Here is a 20,185-nt window from a genome sequence, read left to right on the forward strand (position 1 = left end):
GTTTTAATTTTGTAATTCTGCCAACTTTCCCAAGCCAAAATTATCCATTCCATCCCCCACCTTGTTCTTTTTCAACTATCTGATCAAAAAATGGTTTCTGATAATTGAACTTTAACTTTCTTATCATTAACATAGAAACATAGAAGATAGGAGCAGGAGGAGGCCATTCAGCCCTTCGAGCCTGCTCTGCCATTCATTACGATCATGGCTGATCATCCAACTCACTGGCCTAATCCCACTTTTTCCCCATAACCTTTGATCCCATTCGCTCCAAGTGCTATTTCTATCTGCCTCTTGAATACATTCAATGTTTTGGAATCAACTACTTCCTGTGGTAATGAATTCCATAGGCTCACCAGTTTGGCTGAAAAAATGTCCTCTCATCTCCATCCTAATTCGGGAGGTAATGCTGCAACTTTATAAGACCCTTGTCAGACCCCACTTGGAGTACTGTGCGCTGTTCTGGTTGCCTCACTACAGGAAGGATTTGGAAGCTACTGAGAGGGTGCAGAGGAGATTTACAAGGATGTTGCCTGGATTGGGAGGCATGCCTTATGAAGATAGGTTGAAGGAGCTTGGTTTCTTCTCCCTGGAGAGACAAAGGTTGAGAGGCGACATGATAGAGGTTTATAAAATGATGAGAGGAGTAGATAGGGTGGATTCTCGGAGGCTATTTCCCAGGGCTGAAATGGTCGCTACGAGAGGACACCAGTTTAAGGTGCTGGGAAGCAAGTACAGAGGAGATGTTAGGGATATGTTTTTCATTCAGAGGGTGGTGAGTGAGTGGAATTAGCTGCTGTCGGTGGTGGTAGAGGCAAACTCACTGGGGTCTTTCAAAAGACTTCTGGATGGGTATGTGGGATTTAATGGGATTGGGGGTTACAGATAGTTCTATGGCTTGGTAGGTATAGATGTGATCAGCGGAACTTGTGGGCCGTAGTGTTTGTACTGTAGTGTTCTGTGTTCTAACTGGTCTATCCCGAATCCTCAGACTGTGACCCCTGGTTCTGGACTCCCCCACCATTGGGAATGTCCTCCCTGCACCTACTCTGTCTAGTCCTGTTAGAATTTTATAAGTCTCAATGAGATCCCTCCTCATTTGTCTCAATTCCAGCGAAAACAATCTTAACCTAGTCAATCTCTCCTCAAACATCAGTCCCACCATCCCCTAAATCAGCCAGGTAAAGGGCATGACTTACTCAGTTGATGGTAAGGCATCGGGGAGAGTTATAGAACAAAGAGATCTAGAAGTACAGGTTCATAGTTCTTTGAAAGTGGAGTCACAGTTGGACAGGGTGGTGCAAAAGGCATTTGGCATGCTTGGTTTCATTGGTCAGAACATTGAATACAGGAGTTGGATTGTCTTGTTGAAGTTGTAGAAGACATTGGCAAGACCTAAAACTGGATGGCATAGGTTTAAGGTGACAGGGGAGAGGTACAAAAGGATCCAGAGGGGCAATTTTTTCACTCATAGGGTGGTGAGTGTCTGCAATGAGCTGCGAGAGACAGTAGTAGAGGCGGATACAGTTTTGTCCTTTAAAAAGCATTTAGTTTTCTGGGTGAGGTGGGTGTAGAGGGGATATGGGTCAAATTGAAACTAGGTTGGTGGTAAAAACTGGGCGGCATGGACAAGTTGGGCTGAAGGGCCTGATTCCATGCTGTAAACCTCTATGACTATATACACATATATGTGTCCTTTAATAACTCGGTTGTTGGATTTTCCGGTGGCTTTTCAACCATGGTAGACATCACTACCACTTGTGATCCAGCTGTATTGTTACTGAAGATAAACTGTATTCCTGGACAATTCTTGATTACCCCTATTGCCATTGCACCGCTTCACACTGGACACTCATCTAGAACATTACTCTTCTCACCCTGAATTCCACATATTACTACCCGCCCCTCCCCTCCGGTATTTTTTAACTCTTTACCTATACCTCCTGGTACACAAGTTTCTGGCACTTTCTTATCATTGAACCTCTGACCAGGCTGTACATTGTTTTGCACCTACATAAGAACATAAGAAATAGGAGCAGGAGTAGGCCATCTAGCCGTTCGAGCCTGTCCCGCCATTCAGTAAGATCATGGCTGATCTGAAGTGGCTCAGTTCCACTTTCCCGCTTTCTCCCCATAACCCTTAATCCCCTTGCCTACCAAAAACGTATCTACCCGCGTCTTAAATATATTTAGCGAGGTAGCCTCCACCACTTCAACGGGCAGAGAATTCCAGAGATTCACCACCCTTTGAGTGAAGAAGTTCCTCCTCAACTCTGTTCTAAACTGCACCCCCCCTTACCTTGAGGCTGTGCTCTCTAGTCCTGCTGTCCTTTCTCAGCGGGAAGAACCTCTCCACCTCTACCCTATCCATCCCTTTCATCATCTTAAACGTCTCAATAAGATCCCCCCTCATCCTTCTAAACTCTAACGAGTACAAGCCCAGTCTATTCAGCCTCTCTTCATAGCTCAACCCCCTCAACTCCGGTACCAGCCTAGTGAACCTCCTCTGCACTCCCTCCAAGGCCAAAATATCCTTGTGCAAGTGCGGCGACCAAAACTGCACACAGTACTCCAGCTGCGGCCTCACCAGTGCCCTGTACAGTTGCAGCAAGACCTCCCTGCTTTTATATTCAATCCCCCTCGCTATGAAGGCCAGCATCCCATTTGCCTTCCTGACCACCTGCTACACCTGTAGGCTGGGTTTTTGCGACTCATGCACAAGGACCCCCAGGTCCCTCTGCACCGTAGCATGCTGCAGCTTTTTGCCCTATAAGTAGTAGTCCTTCCTACTATTATTCCTACCAAAGTGGATAACCTCACACTTGCCAACATTGTATTCCATCTGCCAGGTCCTCGCCCACTCGCTCAGCCTATCTAGATCCCTCTGCAGACTTTCTACACCCTCCGCGCAATTTGCTTTTCCACTTATCTTTGTGTCATCAGCAAATTTCGACACCTTACACTCGGCTCCCTCCTCCAGATTATCTGTATAAATGGTAAATAGCTGAGGCCCCAGCACCGATCCCTGGGGCACTCCACTAGTCACCAACCGCCAATCCGAATAGCACGCATTGACACCCACTCTCTGCCTCCTATTTGACAGTCAATCCCCAATCCACGCTAACACCTTACCCCCAACTCCATGCCCCCTAACCTTCTGTAACAACCTTTTGTGCGGCACCTTATCAAACGCCTTCTGAAAATCGAGAAACACCACATCCACCGGTTCCCCTCTATCCACCGCACTAGACACATCTTCATAGAATTACAATAAATCCGTCAGACATGACTTCCCCTTAACGAATCTGTGCTGCGTCTGCTCTATCAAACAATTCTTCTCTAGATGCCTCGCTAGTTCGTCTTTGATGACGGATTCAAGCATTTTTCCTGCAACAGACGTTAAACTAACCGGCCTATAATTCCCTGCCTTTTGCCTGCTACCCTTTTTAAACAGCGGTGTAACATTAGCCGTGGGCAGAGAATTCCAGAGATTCACCACCCTTTGAGTGAAGAAGTTCCTCCTCAACTCTGATCTCAACTGCCCCCCCTTATTTTGAGGCTGTGCCTTCTAGTTCTGTTTTCCTTTCTAAGCAGGAAGAATCTCTCTACCTCTACCCTATCTAGCCCCTTCATTATCTTGTAAGTCTCTATAAGATCCCCCCTCAGCATTCTAAACTCCAACGAGTACAGACCTCTTTGGCTTCAACTGGACTTTCCTTTATCACTTTAACAAACCCCACTGATTTATCCTGTTTTATCACATCTGTCTTCCCAGTGCTTTTCATGAACCACCAACACTGTGACTTTGTGTGTCCTACTTTATTACAGTGAAAACATCTGAGGCTTTTTATTTCTCTTTCACTCTCCTGTACTTCCTTTTTAACCTGGGCTACATGGTCTTGGCCACGGATGGAATCTGAGTGGTTCAGGTAGGTGGTGCTTTTTAGATGTAGACGAAATTTCTAAAGGTAATTATGATTTTTTCCAGAGCTGTATCATTAAACGATACTGTGAGAAGAGGTTTGTCCCAAAATATTTGGCAACCATTGGAATCGACTATGGAGTTACAAAGTGCGTACTGTGTTAATTTTCTCCCCATTATAAGTGATCTGATTTTGGTTATAATAATTTTTTTGGATGATGAATAATTAGGTTGTGATTTAAGTGCAAGAATGCATTGTTATTATTATTGATTTGAAATGGATTTAGAGATTCATTCTCCAGCCACAGAGTTCAAGCTGTCCCCGTGCTCGCTTCCCCACACCCCATCTCTGCCCCAACCCACCCCACGCCCACTTTCAATCAACAGTAAAACATACAAGAAAGTCTACTGGAATTAATTTAATGGCTATACACAGTATGTTTAAATTTACCCAATTCCACATCCCTCTAATTTCCCAATTCAAGAGCCAAACCTCTCCAAACAACATTCCACAGGGTTTTAAAAACTGTAGGCAAAATCCAGAACTTTCTCATGTCAAGCCATGCATTGAACACTTACATAAGAACATAAGAACATAAGAAATAGGAGCAGGAGTAGGCCATCTAGCCCTTCGAGCCTGCCCCGCCATTCAATAAGATCATGGCTGATCTGTCGTGGCTCAGTTCCACTTTCCCGCCCTCTCCCCATAACCCTTAATCCCCTCTCTTATCAAGAACCCATCAACCCGCTTCTTAAAAATATTTAGCGAGGCAGCCTCCACCACTTCAACGGGCAGAGAATTCCAGAGATTCACCACCCTTTGAGTGAAGAAGTTCCTCCTCAACTCCGTTCTAAACCGCCTCCCCTTTATCTTGAGGCTGTGCCCCCTAGTCCTACTGTCTTTTTTGAGCGGGAAGAGTCTCTCCACCTCTATCCTATCCATCCCATTCATCATCTTATACGTCTCAATGAGATCTCCCCTCATTCTTCTAAACTCTAACGAGTACAAGCCTAGTTTATTCAGCCTCTCCTCATAGCTCAATCCCCTCAACTCCGGTATCAGCCTAGTAAACCTCCTCTGCACTCCCTCCAGGGCCAAAATATCCTTGCACAGGTGCGGCGCCCAAAACTGCACACAGTACTCCAGCTGCGGCCTCACCAATGCCCTATACAGCTGCAGCAAGACCTCCCTACTTTTATATTCAATCCCCCTCGCTATGAAGGCCAGCATCCCATTCGCCTTCCTGACCACCTGCTGCACCTGCAAGCTGGGTTTTTGTGACTCATGCACAAGGACCCCGAGGTCCCTCTGCACCGTCGCCTGCTGCAGTTTTTCGCCACGTAAGTAACACTTCCTTGTCAAATTACTCCTTCCAAAGTATATCACCTCACACATTTGAGGGTTAAATTCCATCTGCTACTTCACTGTTTGTTTGACCATGCCTTCTGTCTCAAGGAGCCCAAGACTTCAACCTCACTGTTAACCACCTGACCAATCTTTGTGTTTTACTAATCCTGCTCCCTTCATAGTCATTTATGTTGCTTGTATAAATTATGAATAATAGAGGGCCCAGCACAGGTCCCTGTCGTACTGATTTTTAATTTGATTTATTATTGTCACATGTATTAGTATACAATGAAAAGTATTGTTTCTTGCATGCTATACCACCAAAGCATAACGTTCATAGAGAAGGAAAGGAGGAAGTGCAGAATGTAGTGTTACAGTCATAGCTAGGGTGTAGATAAAGATCAACTTAGTGCGAGGTAGGTCCATTCAAAGGTCTGATGGCAGCAGGGAAGAAGCTATTCTTGAGTTGGTTGATACATGACCAAAGACTTTTATATCTTTTTGCTGACGGAAGGAGGTGGAAGAAAGAATATATGGTTTACGTGGAATCCTTGATTATGCTGGCTGCTTTTCCAAGGCAGCTGAAAGTGTAGACAGAGTCAGGGGATGAGAGGCTGGGTTTGCGTGATAGACTGGACTTCATTCACAACCTTTTGTAATTTCTTGTGGTCTTGGAAAGAGCAGAAGCTGTACCAAGTTGCGATAGAATCAGAAAGAATGCTTTCTATGGTGCATTTATAAAGGTTGGTGAGAGTCGTAGCTGACATGCCAAATTTCCTTAGTCTCCTGAGAAAGTAGAGGCTTGGAGAGCTTTCTTCACTGTAGTGTTGGCATGGGGAGGACCAGGACAGGTTGTTGGTGGTTTGAACACCAAGAAACTTGAAGCTTCCACTTTGTTCTTGTTGTTATAGACAGGGACATGTCCTCCACCACACTTCCTGAAGTCAATGACTCTCTCCTTCGTTTTGTTGACATTGAGGGAGAGATTATTGTTGCTGCAGCAGTTCACCAAATTCTCTCTCTCTTTCCTGCATTCTGTCTGGTCATTGTTTGAGATCGGACCCACGATGGTCGTGTCATCAGCAAACTTGAAAATGAAGTTGGAGGGGAGTTTGGCCACACAGTCAGAGGCCTATAAGGAGCTGAGAACACAGCCTTGTGGGGCACTGGTGTTGAGTATGATCGTGGAGGAGGTGTTGTTGCCTATCCTTACTGATTGCGGTCTGTGGGTTAGGAAGTCTAGGATCCAGTTGCAGAAGGAGGAGCTGAGGTCCAGGCCACGGAGTTTGGAGATGAGATTTGTAGGAATAATGATGTTGAAGGCTGAGCTGTAGATAGTAAATCTGACATAGGTGTCTTTGTTATCCAGTTGTCCCAGGGTTGAGTGCAGGGCCAGGGAGATGGCATCTGCTGTGGACTTGTTGCACTCTTCTAAAACCAATGAATATAATCCTAAATGCCTTAGTGTCTCTTTAGCTAACAGACCTGCCATTCCAGGAATCAGCCTGGTAAACCTTCACTGTACTCTCTCCATAGCAAGGACATCCTTCCAAAGGACACCAGAGCTGCACACAATACCCCTGTTGTGGCTTCACCAACAATTGTAGCAAAACATCCCGATCCATATACTCAAATTCTCTTGCTATGAAGGCCAACATAACATTTGACTTCTTTACTGCCTGCTGTACCTGCGCGCTTACTTTCAGCAACTGATGCATAAGGATTCCAAAGTCCCACTGTGTATCCACCTCTCTCAATTTACAGTTTTTCAAGTAATAATCTGTCTTCCTATTTTTGCTCCAAAATAGATAACGTCAGTATTATCCACTTTGTTGTCCTGCTTATCAACATACCTAAACCACTAATTATATCATCCAGTTAAACTGTCTGCACCTGTCCACAGTTTCCAATGTTAATTTCTTTCAAAAGAAATATACAACAGAACACATTCCTAATTACCAGATTTCCTTGATTTACATGTCATTGACATTCTGACAGTAAAAATGGACTATCAAAGACACCTTGTACATCATAAGTTTTATTAAGTGTTGACAGTGAGTTATTGGTAAATTCTGATTTATCAGCTCATGTCTTTGTTATTAATATCTCTGTTTGATTTACAAAATCATTACAACTTCATTGTAATATGGATATCCAAAAGATGATCCGTTGAAAGGAGTGATAGCTGCAATATGGAACTGCAGATCCTTGGGAAATTGGACTTTCAAAATGGGGAGATCCAGTCGTAGAGGATTTTGGGAGGCTGTGTTCCAGCCTGGAGGAGGCTCTAAATAATGGGGCACTGGGTTAATGCCCCCCCCAGACCATGCAGACTCTGGTCCCATAGAGCTTTGGGAACACTCTGCCCGGCCAGGAAGGTTATGTTCTCACAGAGCTCTGGGGTCGCTCTCCCAGGTGAGGGAGGCTGCAGTCCCACAGGCCACTGGGACGTTTCCAGTCTCTTGGAGCCTTTGGAAAGTGGATTGAAGGTGTGGTTTGTATAAATGTAATTGCGTGTAATTGAGCTCAGGTAAAGTTGCTGACCAGGTGGTTTGATTTTGTTTTATTTCCCTCAGGGTGCAGCTGAGAGATCGAGAGATTAAAGTTAACATCTTTGATATGGCGGGTCATCCTTTCTTCTATGAGGTACGTAAGAGAAATAAAGATTATTAATTTGTATGGCTGTTTTCACCTCCAGCGAAGTATAACACTGCTTTCCAATCTGTAATGTACAGTCAATGTTATGTAGGCAAACACTAGGCAGCTTACACATGGCAGCTTGCAATGAGATGACCAGTTCATCTGTTTTGATGTTGGTGAATGCATAACCATAGCAACTCTCTTGGTTTTCAGATTGGAGTATGTGATCTTTTACATAAAAATGACCTGGGTATTCCAACAAGCGATGGGTCAACAATCCAGCAAGTCTGTGTGATTAAAGGCAACGTTTCGAGTCTAGATGATCCATCATCAGTTAGGAGCAAAGAATCAGCAGAGATTTAGTGTGTGTGTGTGTGTGTGTGTGTGTGAGAGAGAGACAAAGGGAATGCAAATGAGGATACAGAAGGTTGAGAAGGTGCTCAAAGTGTCCATTAAACGATCAGTGTGTGCGAATGGCAGAACATTAGGGGCTGCCTGTGAATGTGGCAGTTGCTTTGAAAGGGGGGAGTGGGGAGAGGGGGGCAGGAAGGAGAGCTGGAATGGAGAAACGGAAGTGAGAAAGAAGGATAATAAAATGGGTAAATGAGATGAAACTAAATGAAATAAAATAAATGGAAATAGGGTGAAGTCAGGGGGAGAGTTCACGCTCTGAAGTTGTCAGTGTTCAGTCCAGAAGGTTGAATCTGATCTGTTGCATTCGCTGCTCCCAATGCGGTCTACTCTATATCGGAGAAACCAAATGCAGACTGGGTGACCGCTTTGCTGAACACCTTTGGTCCGTCCGCAAGCAGGACCCAGACCTTCCTGATGCTTGTTACTTCACCACACCACCCTGCTCTCCTGTCCGTCCTTGGCCTTTTGCAATGTTCTAGTGAACCCCAACGCAAACTGGAGGAACAGCACTTTACAGCCTTCCGGACAGAACATTGAGTTCAACAACTTCAGAATGTGAACTCTCCCCTCCACCTTCACCCTATTTCCATTTATTTTATTTCATTTAGTTTCATCTCATTCATCCATTTTATTATCCTTCTTTCTCACTTTCATTTCTCCATTCCAGCTTTCCTTCATGCCCCCCCAAAATTCCCCCCTTTCAGAGCAATTCCAATAATTCCAAGGCAGTCCGTACACCATCTGGACCTCTGTTCTGTCATTCACATTTAATGGAGACTTTCAGCACCTTCTCAACCTTCTGTATCCTCATTCCCTTTGTCCCATTCCACCGTTCCCCCTCCATTGTATAAATCTCTGCTGATTCTCTTTGGTCCTACCTGTGACAAAGGGTTAGCTGGACTCGAAACATTGGCTTGTTCTGTCCCCACAGATGCTGTCGGACCTGCTAAAATTTTCCAGTATGTTCTGTTTTTGTTTGAGGTTCTAGCACCTGCAGTATTTTGCTTTTATCTTATCTGTGTTGTTTGTTTTCAAGCAGAATCCTAATCTCACGGACCCAAATTGTTCCCATATTTCTTTATTTCCCGATTCCATGAACCACCTGACTGACCCATTATTAAATTTTGATCTAATCTCTGCTTTAATCACCAATCCTATGACTAAATTCTTTTTTTAATTCATTCATGGGACTGTCGCTGGCTCGCCAGCATTTATTGCCCATCCCTAGTTGCCCGAGGGCAGTTGCAAGTCAGCCACACTGCTTTGGACTTGGAGTCACGTATAGGCCAGACCAGGTGAGGACGGCAGATTTCCTTCCCCCAAGGACATTAGTGAACCAGATAGGTTTTTCCGACAATCGACAATGATTTCATGGTCATTGATAGATGCAAAGTTCAGACATGTTTTGTTGAATTCAAATTCCACCATCTGCCATGGCGGGATTCGAATCTGGGTCCTCAGAACATTAGCTGAGTTTCTGGATAGTAGTTTAGCGATAGTACCACTAGGCCATCATCTCAATTCTCTTTGTGAAAAATGCTTATCCTCTCGGCCTGAAATCTCCTTTATTTAATCGAGCACCTATGCCACCAGTTTGAGAAAGGAAACATTTTTTCTAACCACTTAGAAACATAGAAAGTAGGAGCATGAGGCCAATCAGCCCTTCAAGCCTGCTTTGCTATTTAGAACATAGAACATTACACCGCAGAACAGGCCCTTTGGTCCACGATGTTGCGCCGACCAATTAAGAGAAAAGCAATGACCCTCTAACCTAAACCAATCCCTTTCCATCCATAAATCTATCCACGGACCTCTTAAACGCCCCCAAACTAGGTGCATTTACAACTGCAGCAGGCAGGGCATTCCAATCCCTCACCACCCTCTGGGTAAAGAACCTACCCCTGACATCTGTCCTATAACTACCACCCCTTAATTTAAAGCTATGTCCCCTCGTGCTAGCTTTCTCCATCCGAGGAAAAAGGCTATCACTGTCCACCCTATCTAAACCTCTAATCACCTTGTATGTTTCAATAAGGTCTCCTCTTAGCCGCCTTCTTTCTAACAAAAACAACCTCAAATCCCTCAGTCTCTCCTCATAGGACCTCCCCTCCATACCAGGCAACATCCTGGTAAACCTCCTCTGCACCCTCTCCAATGCCTCCACATCCTTCCTATAATGTGGGGACCAGAACTGTACACAATACTCCAAGTGCGGCCGCACCAGAGGTCTGTACAGTTGCAACGTGACGTTGCGGCTCCTAAATTCGACCCCCCACCAATAAACGCCAAGACACCGTATGCCTTCCTAACAACCTTATCGACTTGATTTCCAACTTTCAGGGATCTATGCACATATACACCTAGATCCCTCTGTTCGTCAACACTATTCAGAGCCCTACCGTTAGCCCTATACTCTACACATCTGTTATTCCTGCCAAAGTGAATTACCTCACACTTTTCCGCATTAAACTCCATCTGCCACCTCTCGGCCCAGCTCTGCAACTTGTCCAAGTCTCTCTGTAAACTATGATACCCCTCTTCACTATCTACCACTCCTCCGACTTTGGTGTCATCAGCAAATTTACTAATCCATCCAACTATACCCTCATCCAGATCATTAATAAAAATTACAAACAGCAGTGGCCCCAAAACAGATCCCTGAGGCACACCACTTGTAACCGAACTCCATGACGAATACTTTCCATCAACCACCACCCTCTGTCTTCTATCAGCTAGCCAATTCCTGATCCAATTAACTAAATCACCCTCAATCCCATACATCTGCATTTTCTGCAGAAGCCTTCCATGGTGAACCTTATCAAACGCCTTACTAAAGTCCATATATACCACGTCAACTGCCTTACCCCCATCCACCTCTTTGGTCACTTTTTCAAAAAACTCAATAAGGTTAGTAAGGCACGACCTACCCTTCACAAAACCGTGCTGACTATCTCCAATCAATTCATTACTCTTTAAATAACTATAAATCCTATCCCTAATAATTTTTTTTTATACTTTGCCCACAACAGAAGTAAGACTCGCCAGTCTATAATTCCCGGGGAAGTCTCTATTCCCCTTCTTAAACAATGGGACAACATTCGCTATCCTCCAGTCTTCTGGCACTATACCTGTGACCAACGACGACCTGAAGATCAGAGCCAGAGGCTCTGCAATCGCCTCTCTTGCCTCCCAGAGAACCCTAGGGTAAATCCCGTCCGGCCCAGGGGACTTATCTATTTTCAAACCCTCAAGAATATCTAGCACATCCCCCTTATCTACTGCAATACTATCCAGTTTACAACCCTGTAACCCAGTGTTCTCCGCAACTACATTTACGTCTCCCTGCGTGAATACCAAAGAGAAATATTTGTTCAGTGCCTCTCCAATCTCTTCTGGTTCCACACATAATGTCCCATTGTTATTTGTTATGATCCAACTCATAACCTGCTCCCACTACTCCCTCCCCCCGCCCCCAACTATGTCCTTTGATAACTTTCGTTCCAATGCTCCTTTTTGAAAATATACAATATTTTGGCCCCAGTTGCTTTCTGTGGTAGCAAATTCCACAGGCTCACCACTCTCTGGGTGAAGAAATTTCTCCTCATCTCAGTGCTAATTGGTCTATCTCATATCCTTAGACTGTGCCCCCCTGGTTCAGGTCTCCTACAATGTCTCCTCGGAGACATCCTTCCTGCATCAACCCTGTGTAGTCCTGTTAGAATTTTATAGGAATCTGTGAAATCATTCTCTTGTTCTTATAAACTCCAGCAAATATAATCCTAACTGCCTCAATTTCTCCTCATAAGTCAATCTTGCCATCCCAGGAATAAGTCTGATAAACCTTTGCTGCACTCCACCTATTGCAACAACATTGTTCCTCAGATAAGTAGACCAAACCTGCACGCAATATGGAGGTCTCACCAAGGCCCTGTATAATTGCAGCAAGATAACCCTGTTCTTTTTCTTGAATCCTCTCGCTATGAAGGCCAATGCACCATTTGCCTACTTTACTCCCTGCTGGATCTATGCACTTACTTTCAGCGACTGATGCATGAGGATACCTAGGTCTCACTGAGTATCCACCTCTCTCAATTTATACCCATTCAAATAATAATGATGCAGTTAAGGTGAGTCTCCTGGTCAGCCATGCTTGATGTGGGATGGCATCTCTCATCCCTATTCCAGGAACAACTAGCCATGGAAGCAGACATGTGTGTCACTAGGCACAGGAAAGATTTAAGTCCCATATTTTAGTCATGCCAGGTGTTGCGAAGTGCTCCCCTAACCTGAACTGCAAAAAATAACATGCACTTTTCAACTTTGGGTCCCCTATAATCCCTGGTAAGGTCAGTAGCACAGCTTCGTTACTTGATTGTCAGTGATGATTTTGTTTGTAACAGGTGCGCAATGAGTTTTACAAAGATACTCAAGGGGTGATCCTTGCCTATGATGTTGGACAAAAGGATTCCTTTGATGCATTGGAAAGTTGGCTTGCTGAGATGAAGCAGGAATTGGGGCCTCATGGGAGCATGGAGAACATTGTATTCGTTGTATGTGCTAACAAGGTAATAAATTATATTATCACTCATTGCCCCAGCTGATCTTGTTCTCAGTTCACTTTCAGGACAGTGTACAGGAGCTTTACTCTATAACTAACCTTGAGATGTACCTATTCTTGGAGTGTTTGGTGGGATAGTTTATGTTAATTATATCGATTAAGCCTTTAAGTATATTAAGATGGAGAGCATTGATTAGATACATGCTTGAGCAAATATGAAGAGACACATACTGTCAGTGGGTGGAGGTCATGTGAGTAGGTATACCTTTAACGTTTCACTCTGTGAATAAATCTACTCCAAATAAAGATTGGCTCTGGTTTCTTCCTTCATCAACTGGCCATAACATGGTGACAGAGAACGGTGGCCTAAAGATGAAGGTTGGAAACTAAGGAAACATTCTTTTTCAAGCAGAAGATTGGAGTCCTTGTGGCCATTGTGAAAAATGGCAGAAAGCAAGTGTAACTTACCAGGGAATGGTTACCCTCCATTCTTCAGATGAGAGTGGAAGAATGAAGACAATATGTGGACACAGGATATGTCCATACCGAAGAGGAAATGAGATATGGCCTTGGCTTTGCCACTTAGAAAAGTAAAACCAGAAGCAATGTATTTTGTGAGCTTGGTTCCCCGTTGAAAGTTGATGAAGGTTTGGATCTTCCTACTCAGGTTCATGGATGAAATTTACAAAAAAGAATGATATATTTGCAAGGTCAGACTTTGGTACATTTCAAATGACAAATTGTCATTCCATGGAGGAATATGACATGGACTTTAACAGATTACATAAAAGATTGAAGAAATTCAGGCTAGAGATCGCTGGTTCAATGAGAGCATTTAAATTGCTAGATTGTTCTGATGTGTCACAGACAGATTCGAATTGAGTTCGGACTCTCAGAGGGAGATTCCCTGTTGGATCAGATGTGACCTACCTTAAAAAAATTCCTGGAGAGACAGTAATTTCCGGCTGCCTTGGTGGAAGAAATGGAACATTGCAAAGTGTGACAAAGAATAGAGGAGTTGACTTTCGGGATTGTGCAGAAACTTGATGCCAATATCAGTGTGATAGACGGGTTACACTCAGGAAGATTAAGGATGAAAGCACCTGAGTAGAATCCCTGGAGTACAGTTAACAGATGCTTCAGGTGTGACTCAAAATATTCACATATTATACTGTGAACTAACCAAGGCAGAAAGTGAAGTAACACGTGATACAGAATTCTAAGGCTGAAGATGATGATTATGAATAATTAGAAGGAATTTTAGTCCAGTGGTGAGTGTGTTAGGACAGTAAGAAGTTTCCCAACACCAGGTTAAAGTCCAACAGGTTTATTTGTTAGTAAATGCCACTAGCTTTTGGAATGCTGTTCCTTTGCCAGGTGAGTGGAGAGTTCTAACCCTACTCCAAGCCACACTAGCATGTGGCATGAGGAGTAATCCTGAGATTACTACCCTAGAGGTCCTGCTTTTTAACTCCCTGAATTGTTTCTGCAGGTCCTGTTCCTTCTTCCTGCCTATATCATTACTGCCAATGTGGACAATGTCATCTGTCTATTTACCCTCTTGTTTCAGGATGCCCCGTACCCTCTCAGAGACATCCAGGACCCTGGCACCAGGGAGGCAGCACACCATCCTAGAGTCTTGTTCGTGGCCACATAAACGCCTGTCTGTGCCCCTATCGAGTCTCCTGCTACCATCACTTGTTTGGCCTTTACCTGACTTTGCTCAACAGCAGAACCAGGTGTGTTGCTACAGGCCTGGCTGCTGCTGTCATCTCCTAACAGGCTGTTCCCCTCAACAGCATCCAATGGTGGCAAAAAAATTAAGTACATGGACCAGCAGTACGGGGTATAAGAATGGAAAGTAAGAAAGCACAAACTGAGTCCTATTGGTGGGCCTGACAGTGACTCGTATATTAGAGGACAATCACGTATTGGAGAAGGAGCCTCTAGCTAAGTGGGAGAGAGATCTTACAGTCATAGTCCCAAAAGACATTGAAGTGCAAGTAAAGACTGTGCCTGGAATAAATTACATAATGAAATGATGACTACAGAACAGAGTCCCAACAGAACTAGCTGCAGTTGTCCTCATGACAGAGGTAGTTGTAGAGGCAGGTACAGTTTTGCCTTTTAAAAAGCATTTAGACAGTTACATGGGTAAAATGGGTGGAGGGATATGGGCCAAATGCGGGCAATTGGGATTAGCTTTGGCGTTTCAAAAAACAAGTGGCATGGACAAGTTGGGCCGAAGGGCCTGTTTCTATGCTGTAAACCTCTATGACTCTATGACGATGATTTTTTTTGGTGGTGCCAGTGAACTTGAGAATAAACAATAAGAAGCAAAAGAAAAGGAATTAGATAGAAATAAATTGTGGTTTATTCTGATGTACCAGATGAGGGGGCAAGCAGCCAGTTACAACAATGGATTTCTGTGGAAAGTGTCCTTACAGATGGAGCTTTAAGTCAGGCTAGTTGTTCAGGGTTTTGAAGAGCGATTGGTCACAGTGACTCTCTCACAGTGGTGAAAACGATCCAGAATCTCTTACCAGCTATGGCCGCATCCTCCTGGGAGGATAGAGCAGAAAAGCTGCATTTCAGAGAGACGTGTTTAAAGAGGCAGCAGTGCAGAGGGGAAACTATGGAAATTATAAACAGATGTGCCTGTGGCCTGATTGATGGCTCGAAGGGGTGGTATTTTCTGGTGTTTTGCTGAAAATTGGTTCTGGTGAACTAGCAGCAGAGGCTGACATGTATTACTGCTATTGAAATGGGAAAGTTCGGCATTTTTAGGATGCATGTGGGTGATTTTTATGGTGTAACCTTGGGGAATTTGAGAAATATGTTATTAATAAGATTAAAGAGGAATTTAAAATTGGGTGTCAGGTTACTGAGGCTTTTAAATATATTGGTTTAAAAAATAAGCAGACTAGATCTAGATTAGCTTTAAATCAGTTAATCCTATTTGAAGAACGTAACCCTCATCCTGTTTTACTTTGCTAGATCATCACAGAAGGATGATATTAAATCTAAAGAGACAATGCAGTGAGAGTCATAGAGTCCCGAGAGTGCAGAATGAGGCCATTCGGCCCATTGGGTCTGCACTGACCACAATCCCACCGAGGCCCTATTCCCATAATCCTGCATATTTACCCTCCTAATCCCCCTGACAACTAGGGTCAATTTATCAGAGCAAATCAACCTAATCTGCACACCTTTGGACTGTGGGAGGAAACTGGAGCACCCAGAGAAAACCCATGCAGACACAGGAGAATGTGCAAACTCTACACAGCCACCCAAGGCTAGAATTGAACCCGGGTCCCTGGCACTGTGAGGCAGCAGTGCTAACCACTGTGCCACCGTGCTGCCAGTTGCAAAGTTTGATTAGTCAGTTGAATTGGTCATGCACTCAGAGAAGACTGGATGCTAGCTTTGATGTATTGAAAATAAGTCAAACAACCTATCGTCAAGGATGTCAAGGTGGAAGTTAAAGTGGGCACATTACTCAGTTAATGCTAGGGCGCTGGGGGAGAGTTACAGAACAGAGAGATCTAGGGGAACACATTCACAACTCCTTGAAAGTAGAGTCACAGGTGGACAGAGTGGTGAAGAAAATATTTGGCATTCTTGGTTTCATCGGTCAGAACATTGAATACAGGAGTTGGGAAGTCTTGTTGAAGTTGTACAAGATATTGGTAAGGCCACACTTGGAATACTGTGTACAGTTCTGGTCACCCTATTATAGAAAGGATATTATTAAACTAGAAAGAGTGCAGAAAAGATTTACTAGGATTCTACTGGGATGTGATGGTTTAACTTATAAGGAGAGGCTGGATCGACTGGGACATTTTTCCTTGGAGTGTAGAAGGCTCCGGGGTGATCTAATGGAGGCCTATAAAATAATGAGTGGCACAGACAAGTCAGCATGTTTTCCCAAAGGCAGGGGAGTCTAAATCTGGAAGTCATAGATTTATGGTGAGAGGCGAGAGATGCAAAAGGGGCCAGAGGGGTAATTTTTTCACACAGATGGTGGTGAGTGTCTGGAACGAACTGCCAGAGGTAGTAGTAGAGGCAGGTACAATTTTGTCTTTTAAAAAGTGTTTAGACAGTTACATGGGTAAGATGGGTGCAGAGGGATATGGGCCAAACGTGGGCAATTGGGACTAGCTTAGCTTAGTGGTTGATGGGTTTTTGATAGGAGAGGGGATTAAGGGTTATGGGGAGAGGGCGGGAAGGTGGAACTGAGCAGCGACAGATCAGCCATGATCTTATTGAATGGCGGGGCAGGCTCGAAGGGCTGGATGGCCTACTCCTGCTCCTATTTCTTATGTTCTTATGTTCTTATGTAAAAGAAAGGGTGGCATGGACACATTGGGCTGAAGGGCCTGTTTCCATGCTGTAAACCTCTACGACTCGACGACACTGTTTTAAGAGCAAATAAAACAGTGAAAAATTAACAATGGAGAACTGCATACTGAAGATTCCATCCTCCTGTGACCAAAAGAAAATGAAATTGCTCGTTTTTTGTGATTCTTCACGTACTAGTCTTCCTGATGGATATTCAAATGCAGATGGGCTCATCATGTTTTCAGAATTTCACAGAATGTGTACAGCCTAGAGAAGTCCATTCAGCCCATCATACTCATTTCCAATTTATTCCATGAGCACATTTATTTCATGTTGCTCTCATTGTGTGGTACTGTATCAAATACCTTTTGAAAATAAAGTCATTCTGATGGTTGGAAACGGGGATATCCTTAAATTTGGGAAGCCATACAAATATAAAGAGTTGCAAAAACATTGACTTTTGCAGTAGCAATGGATGTGGGATTTTTTTGTTCATTTATGGGACATGGGCATCGCTGGCTGGCCAGCATTTATTGCCCATCCTTTTTACCCCTGGAGGGCAGTTAAGAGTCAATCACATTGCTGTGGCTCTGAACTCACATGTAGGCCAGACCGGGTAAGGATGACAGATTTCCATCCCTCAAGGACATTAGTGAACCAGATAGGTTTTTCCAACAATCAACAATCGTTTCATGGTCACCAGCAGATTCTTAATTCCAGATATTTTTCATTGAATTCAAATTGCACCATCTGCTGTGCTGGGATTCGAACCCAGCTCCCCAGAACATTAGCTGAGTTTCCAGATTAATAGTCTAGCAGTAATACTACTAGGTTGGTATGGTGGCACAGAGTGGCACATTGACACAGTGGTTAGCACTGCTGCCTCACAATGCCAGGGACCCGGGTTCAATTCCTGGTTTGGGTCACTGTCTGCACATTTTCCCCGTGTCCGCATGGGTTTCCTCCGGGTGCTCTGGTTTCCTTCCACAATCTGAAAGACGTGCATTAGCCATGCTAAATTCTTCCTCAGTGTACCTGAACAGGCGCTCAAGTGTGGTGGCTAGGGAATTTTCACAATAACCTCATTGCAGTGTTAATGTAAGTCTACATAAATAAATAAACTTAGGCCATCGTCTTCCCATATTATTATAAGGAAAATTCTACACAAGGATGGTATTGAAGATAGTTTTCTTATTGAATGTTATTGTGAGAACTGCAGCAGATGTTATTGGAAGCCAGATGCCAGTCTCATAGATCATAAACCATTTTTCATATTGTGAAGATAAGGAGGAAGAGCTTCTGATCTCAACAGCGTAGAACGCCAGGAACACCTCTGGAATTTTAAAAATGAAAAGATTTATTTTAAAGGAAAGAACTTAAGTACACAAGATTAAAATTATGTTGTTAAAACAGTCTTTCACTCTCTTCATCCAAAAAAAAAACCTGCTTGGTCACAAATTAATTAACTACCTTCTCAGCAAAAACCCCCTTGTAGGTTTTAGCCATAAAAATTCAGCAAAATTAACCAAGCCAGTGAATTGTTGCCACAACATCTTAAATACACGTATGTGTAGAATTACAGAAGGAAGCTCAGAAACAAATTGTTCTTTCAAAATAATTACTCTTCCAGCTTCACAATGCAGGGCTGCCTCCAGCTCAAAACTTAGACTGTTTCTCAACCCAAAGGAACTGATCTTCCAGACTTTCCTCAAAGCCACTCAACTCAAATAAATCTCCTTTCTTAAAATCTCTTCTAAACATTCATCCCAGTTTGATCGTCCTCAAACACCTCTTTAAACTCAACTTCAACACCTTATAAACTGACTAAGGCAAAACTTCCCATTTTGTTTAAAATGTCCTTCACCTATTGAATAATATTTGAATGACGCTGACTTGTTTGGTTTGTTGCAGTAAAATTTAGAAAAGTGACATTTTGGTCTTTTGATTTTTTTCTGTTGGCGTCATCAGAATTCCTTTCCTTTGCAAAGAGGGATCATGACAACACAGTGAGCTTTGCCCTGTACCTAACCCCGTGCTGTACCTGTCCTGGGAGTGTTTGATGGGGGGACAGTGTAGAGGGAGCTTTACTCTGTATCTAACCCCGTGCTGTACCTGTCCTGGGAGTGTTTGATGGGGGGACAGTGTAGAGGGAGCTTTACTCTGTATGTAACCCCGTGCTGTACCTGTCCTGGGAGTGTTTGATGGGGACAGTGTAGAGGGAGCTTTACTCTGTATCTAACCCTTATTTGTCCTGAGCATGTTTGGTCAAAGGCAGGTTGCCAGGAATGGTAGCTATTGCCTTTTCTTGCGCTAACCTCATTTCATCATGAAATTAATTGAAGGAACAAAAGCCTCTGCCTAATTTGAGGTGGAAGCATTGATTTCCTGTATGGATGATGTGAGTTTCTTTCTACAGATTGACTGTGGAAAACGGCGTGTTGTTGATGAGAGTGAGGGGCGGCTTTGGGCAGAGAGCCGAGGATTCCACTACTTTGAAACATCGGCACAGTCTGGAGAGGGCATTAATGAAATGTTCCAGGTACCTACAAAAGCTGGAGTTGTTTCAATGAGCGCATGATTAGAGGAAAGCCATAGAATTAGATGAGAAGGAGAAACATTTAGGAGCCAGAAAACATGGGTGGCTAATTTGCATGTCTGCGATGAGAATGTATTCACATTTCCTGTTTTGGTCACTTTTCAGAACCGTATTACAAAGCAAGCAAGTCCCCCTCCCCTCTGTTGACCCACCACCGCCCACCCATTCCTTCCCACCTCTTTTTTTTGTCATCTTTTATTTGACTGATACTGCTGCCTGTCCCGTACTGGGGATACTGATATCACTGTTGGTCACTAAGGGGAGTGATTTGCTCAAGTGCTTCCTGTGTTAGAAACGTAGACAGAAATGCCCTTTCCATGGAGTGTGAAGGCGGAACAAATGTTGTGATTGCGAGGACAGGGGTGA

At 43.8% G+C, this 20,185-nt stretch overlaps 1 protein-coding gene across 2 annotated transcripts in view; it reads left to right on the forward strand.

The window, feature by feature from the left end:
- The window catches only part of dnajc27 (DnaJ (Hsp40) homolog, subfamily C, member 27), a 29,802-nt gene that overhangs the window by 7,884 nt on the left and 1,733 nt on the right, over positions 1-20,185 (forward strand). For both annotated transcript variants that reach the window (XM_080200915.1, XM_080200914.1), the window contains exons 2-5: positions 3,989-4,071; positions 7,847-7,916; positions 12,725-12,889; positions 19,640-19,762. In XM_080200915.1, the coding sequence (XP_080057041.1) occupies positions 3,989-4,071; positions 7,847-7,916; positions 12,725-12,889; positions 19,640-19,762 (441 nt within the window). The remainder of the gene's footprint in view (positions 1-3,988; positions 4,072-7,846; positions 7,917-12,724; positions 12,890-19,639; positions 19,763-20,185) is intronic.

The sequence above is a fragment of the Carcharhinus amblyrhynchos genome, chromosome 12 (assembly GCF_965287045.1).
Source record: "Carcharhinus amblyrhynchos chromosome 12, sCarAmb.v2.hapA, whole genome shotgun sequence".
NCBI lineage: Eukaryota > Metazoa > Chordata > Chondrichthyes > Carcharhiniformes > Carcharhinidae > Carcharhinus > Carcharhinus amblyrhynchos.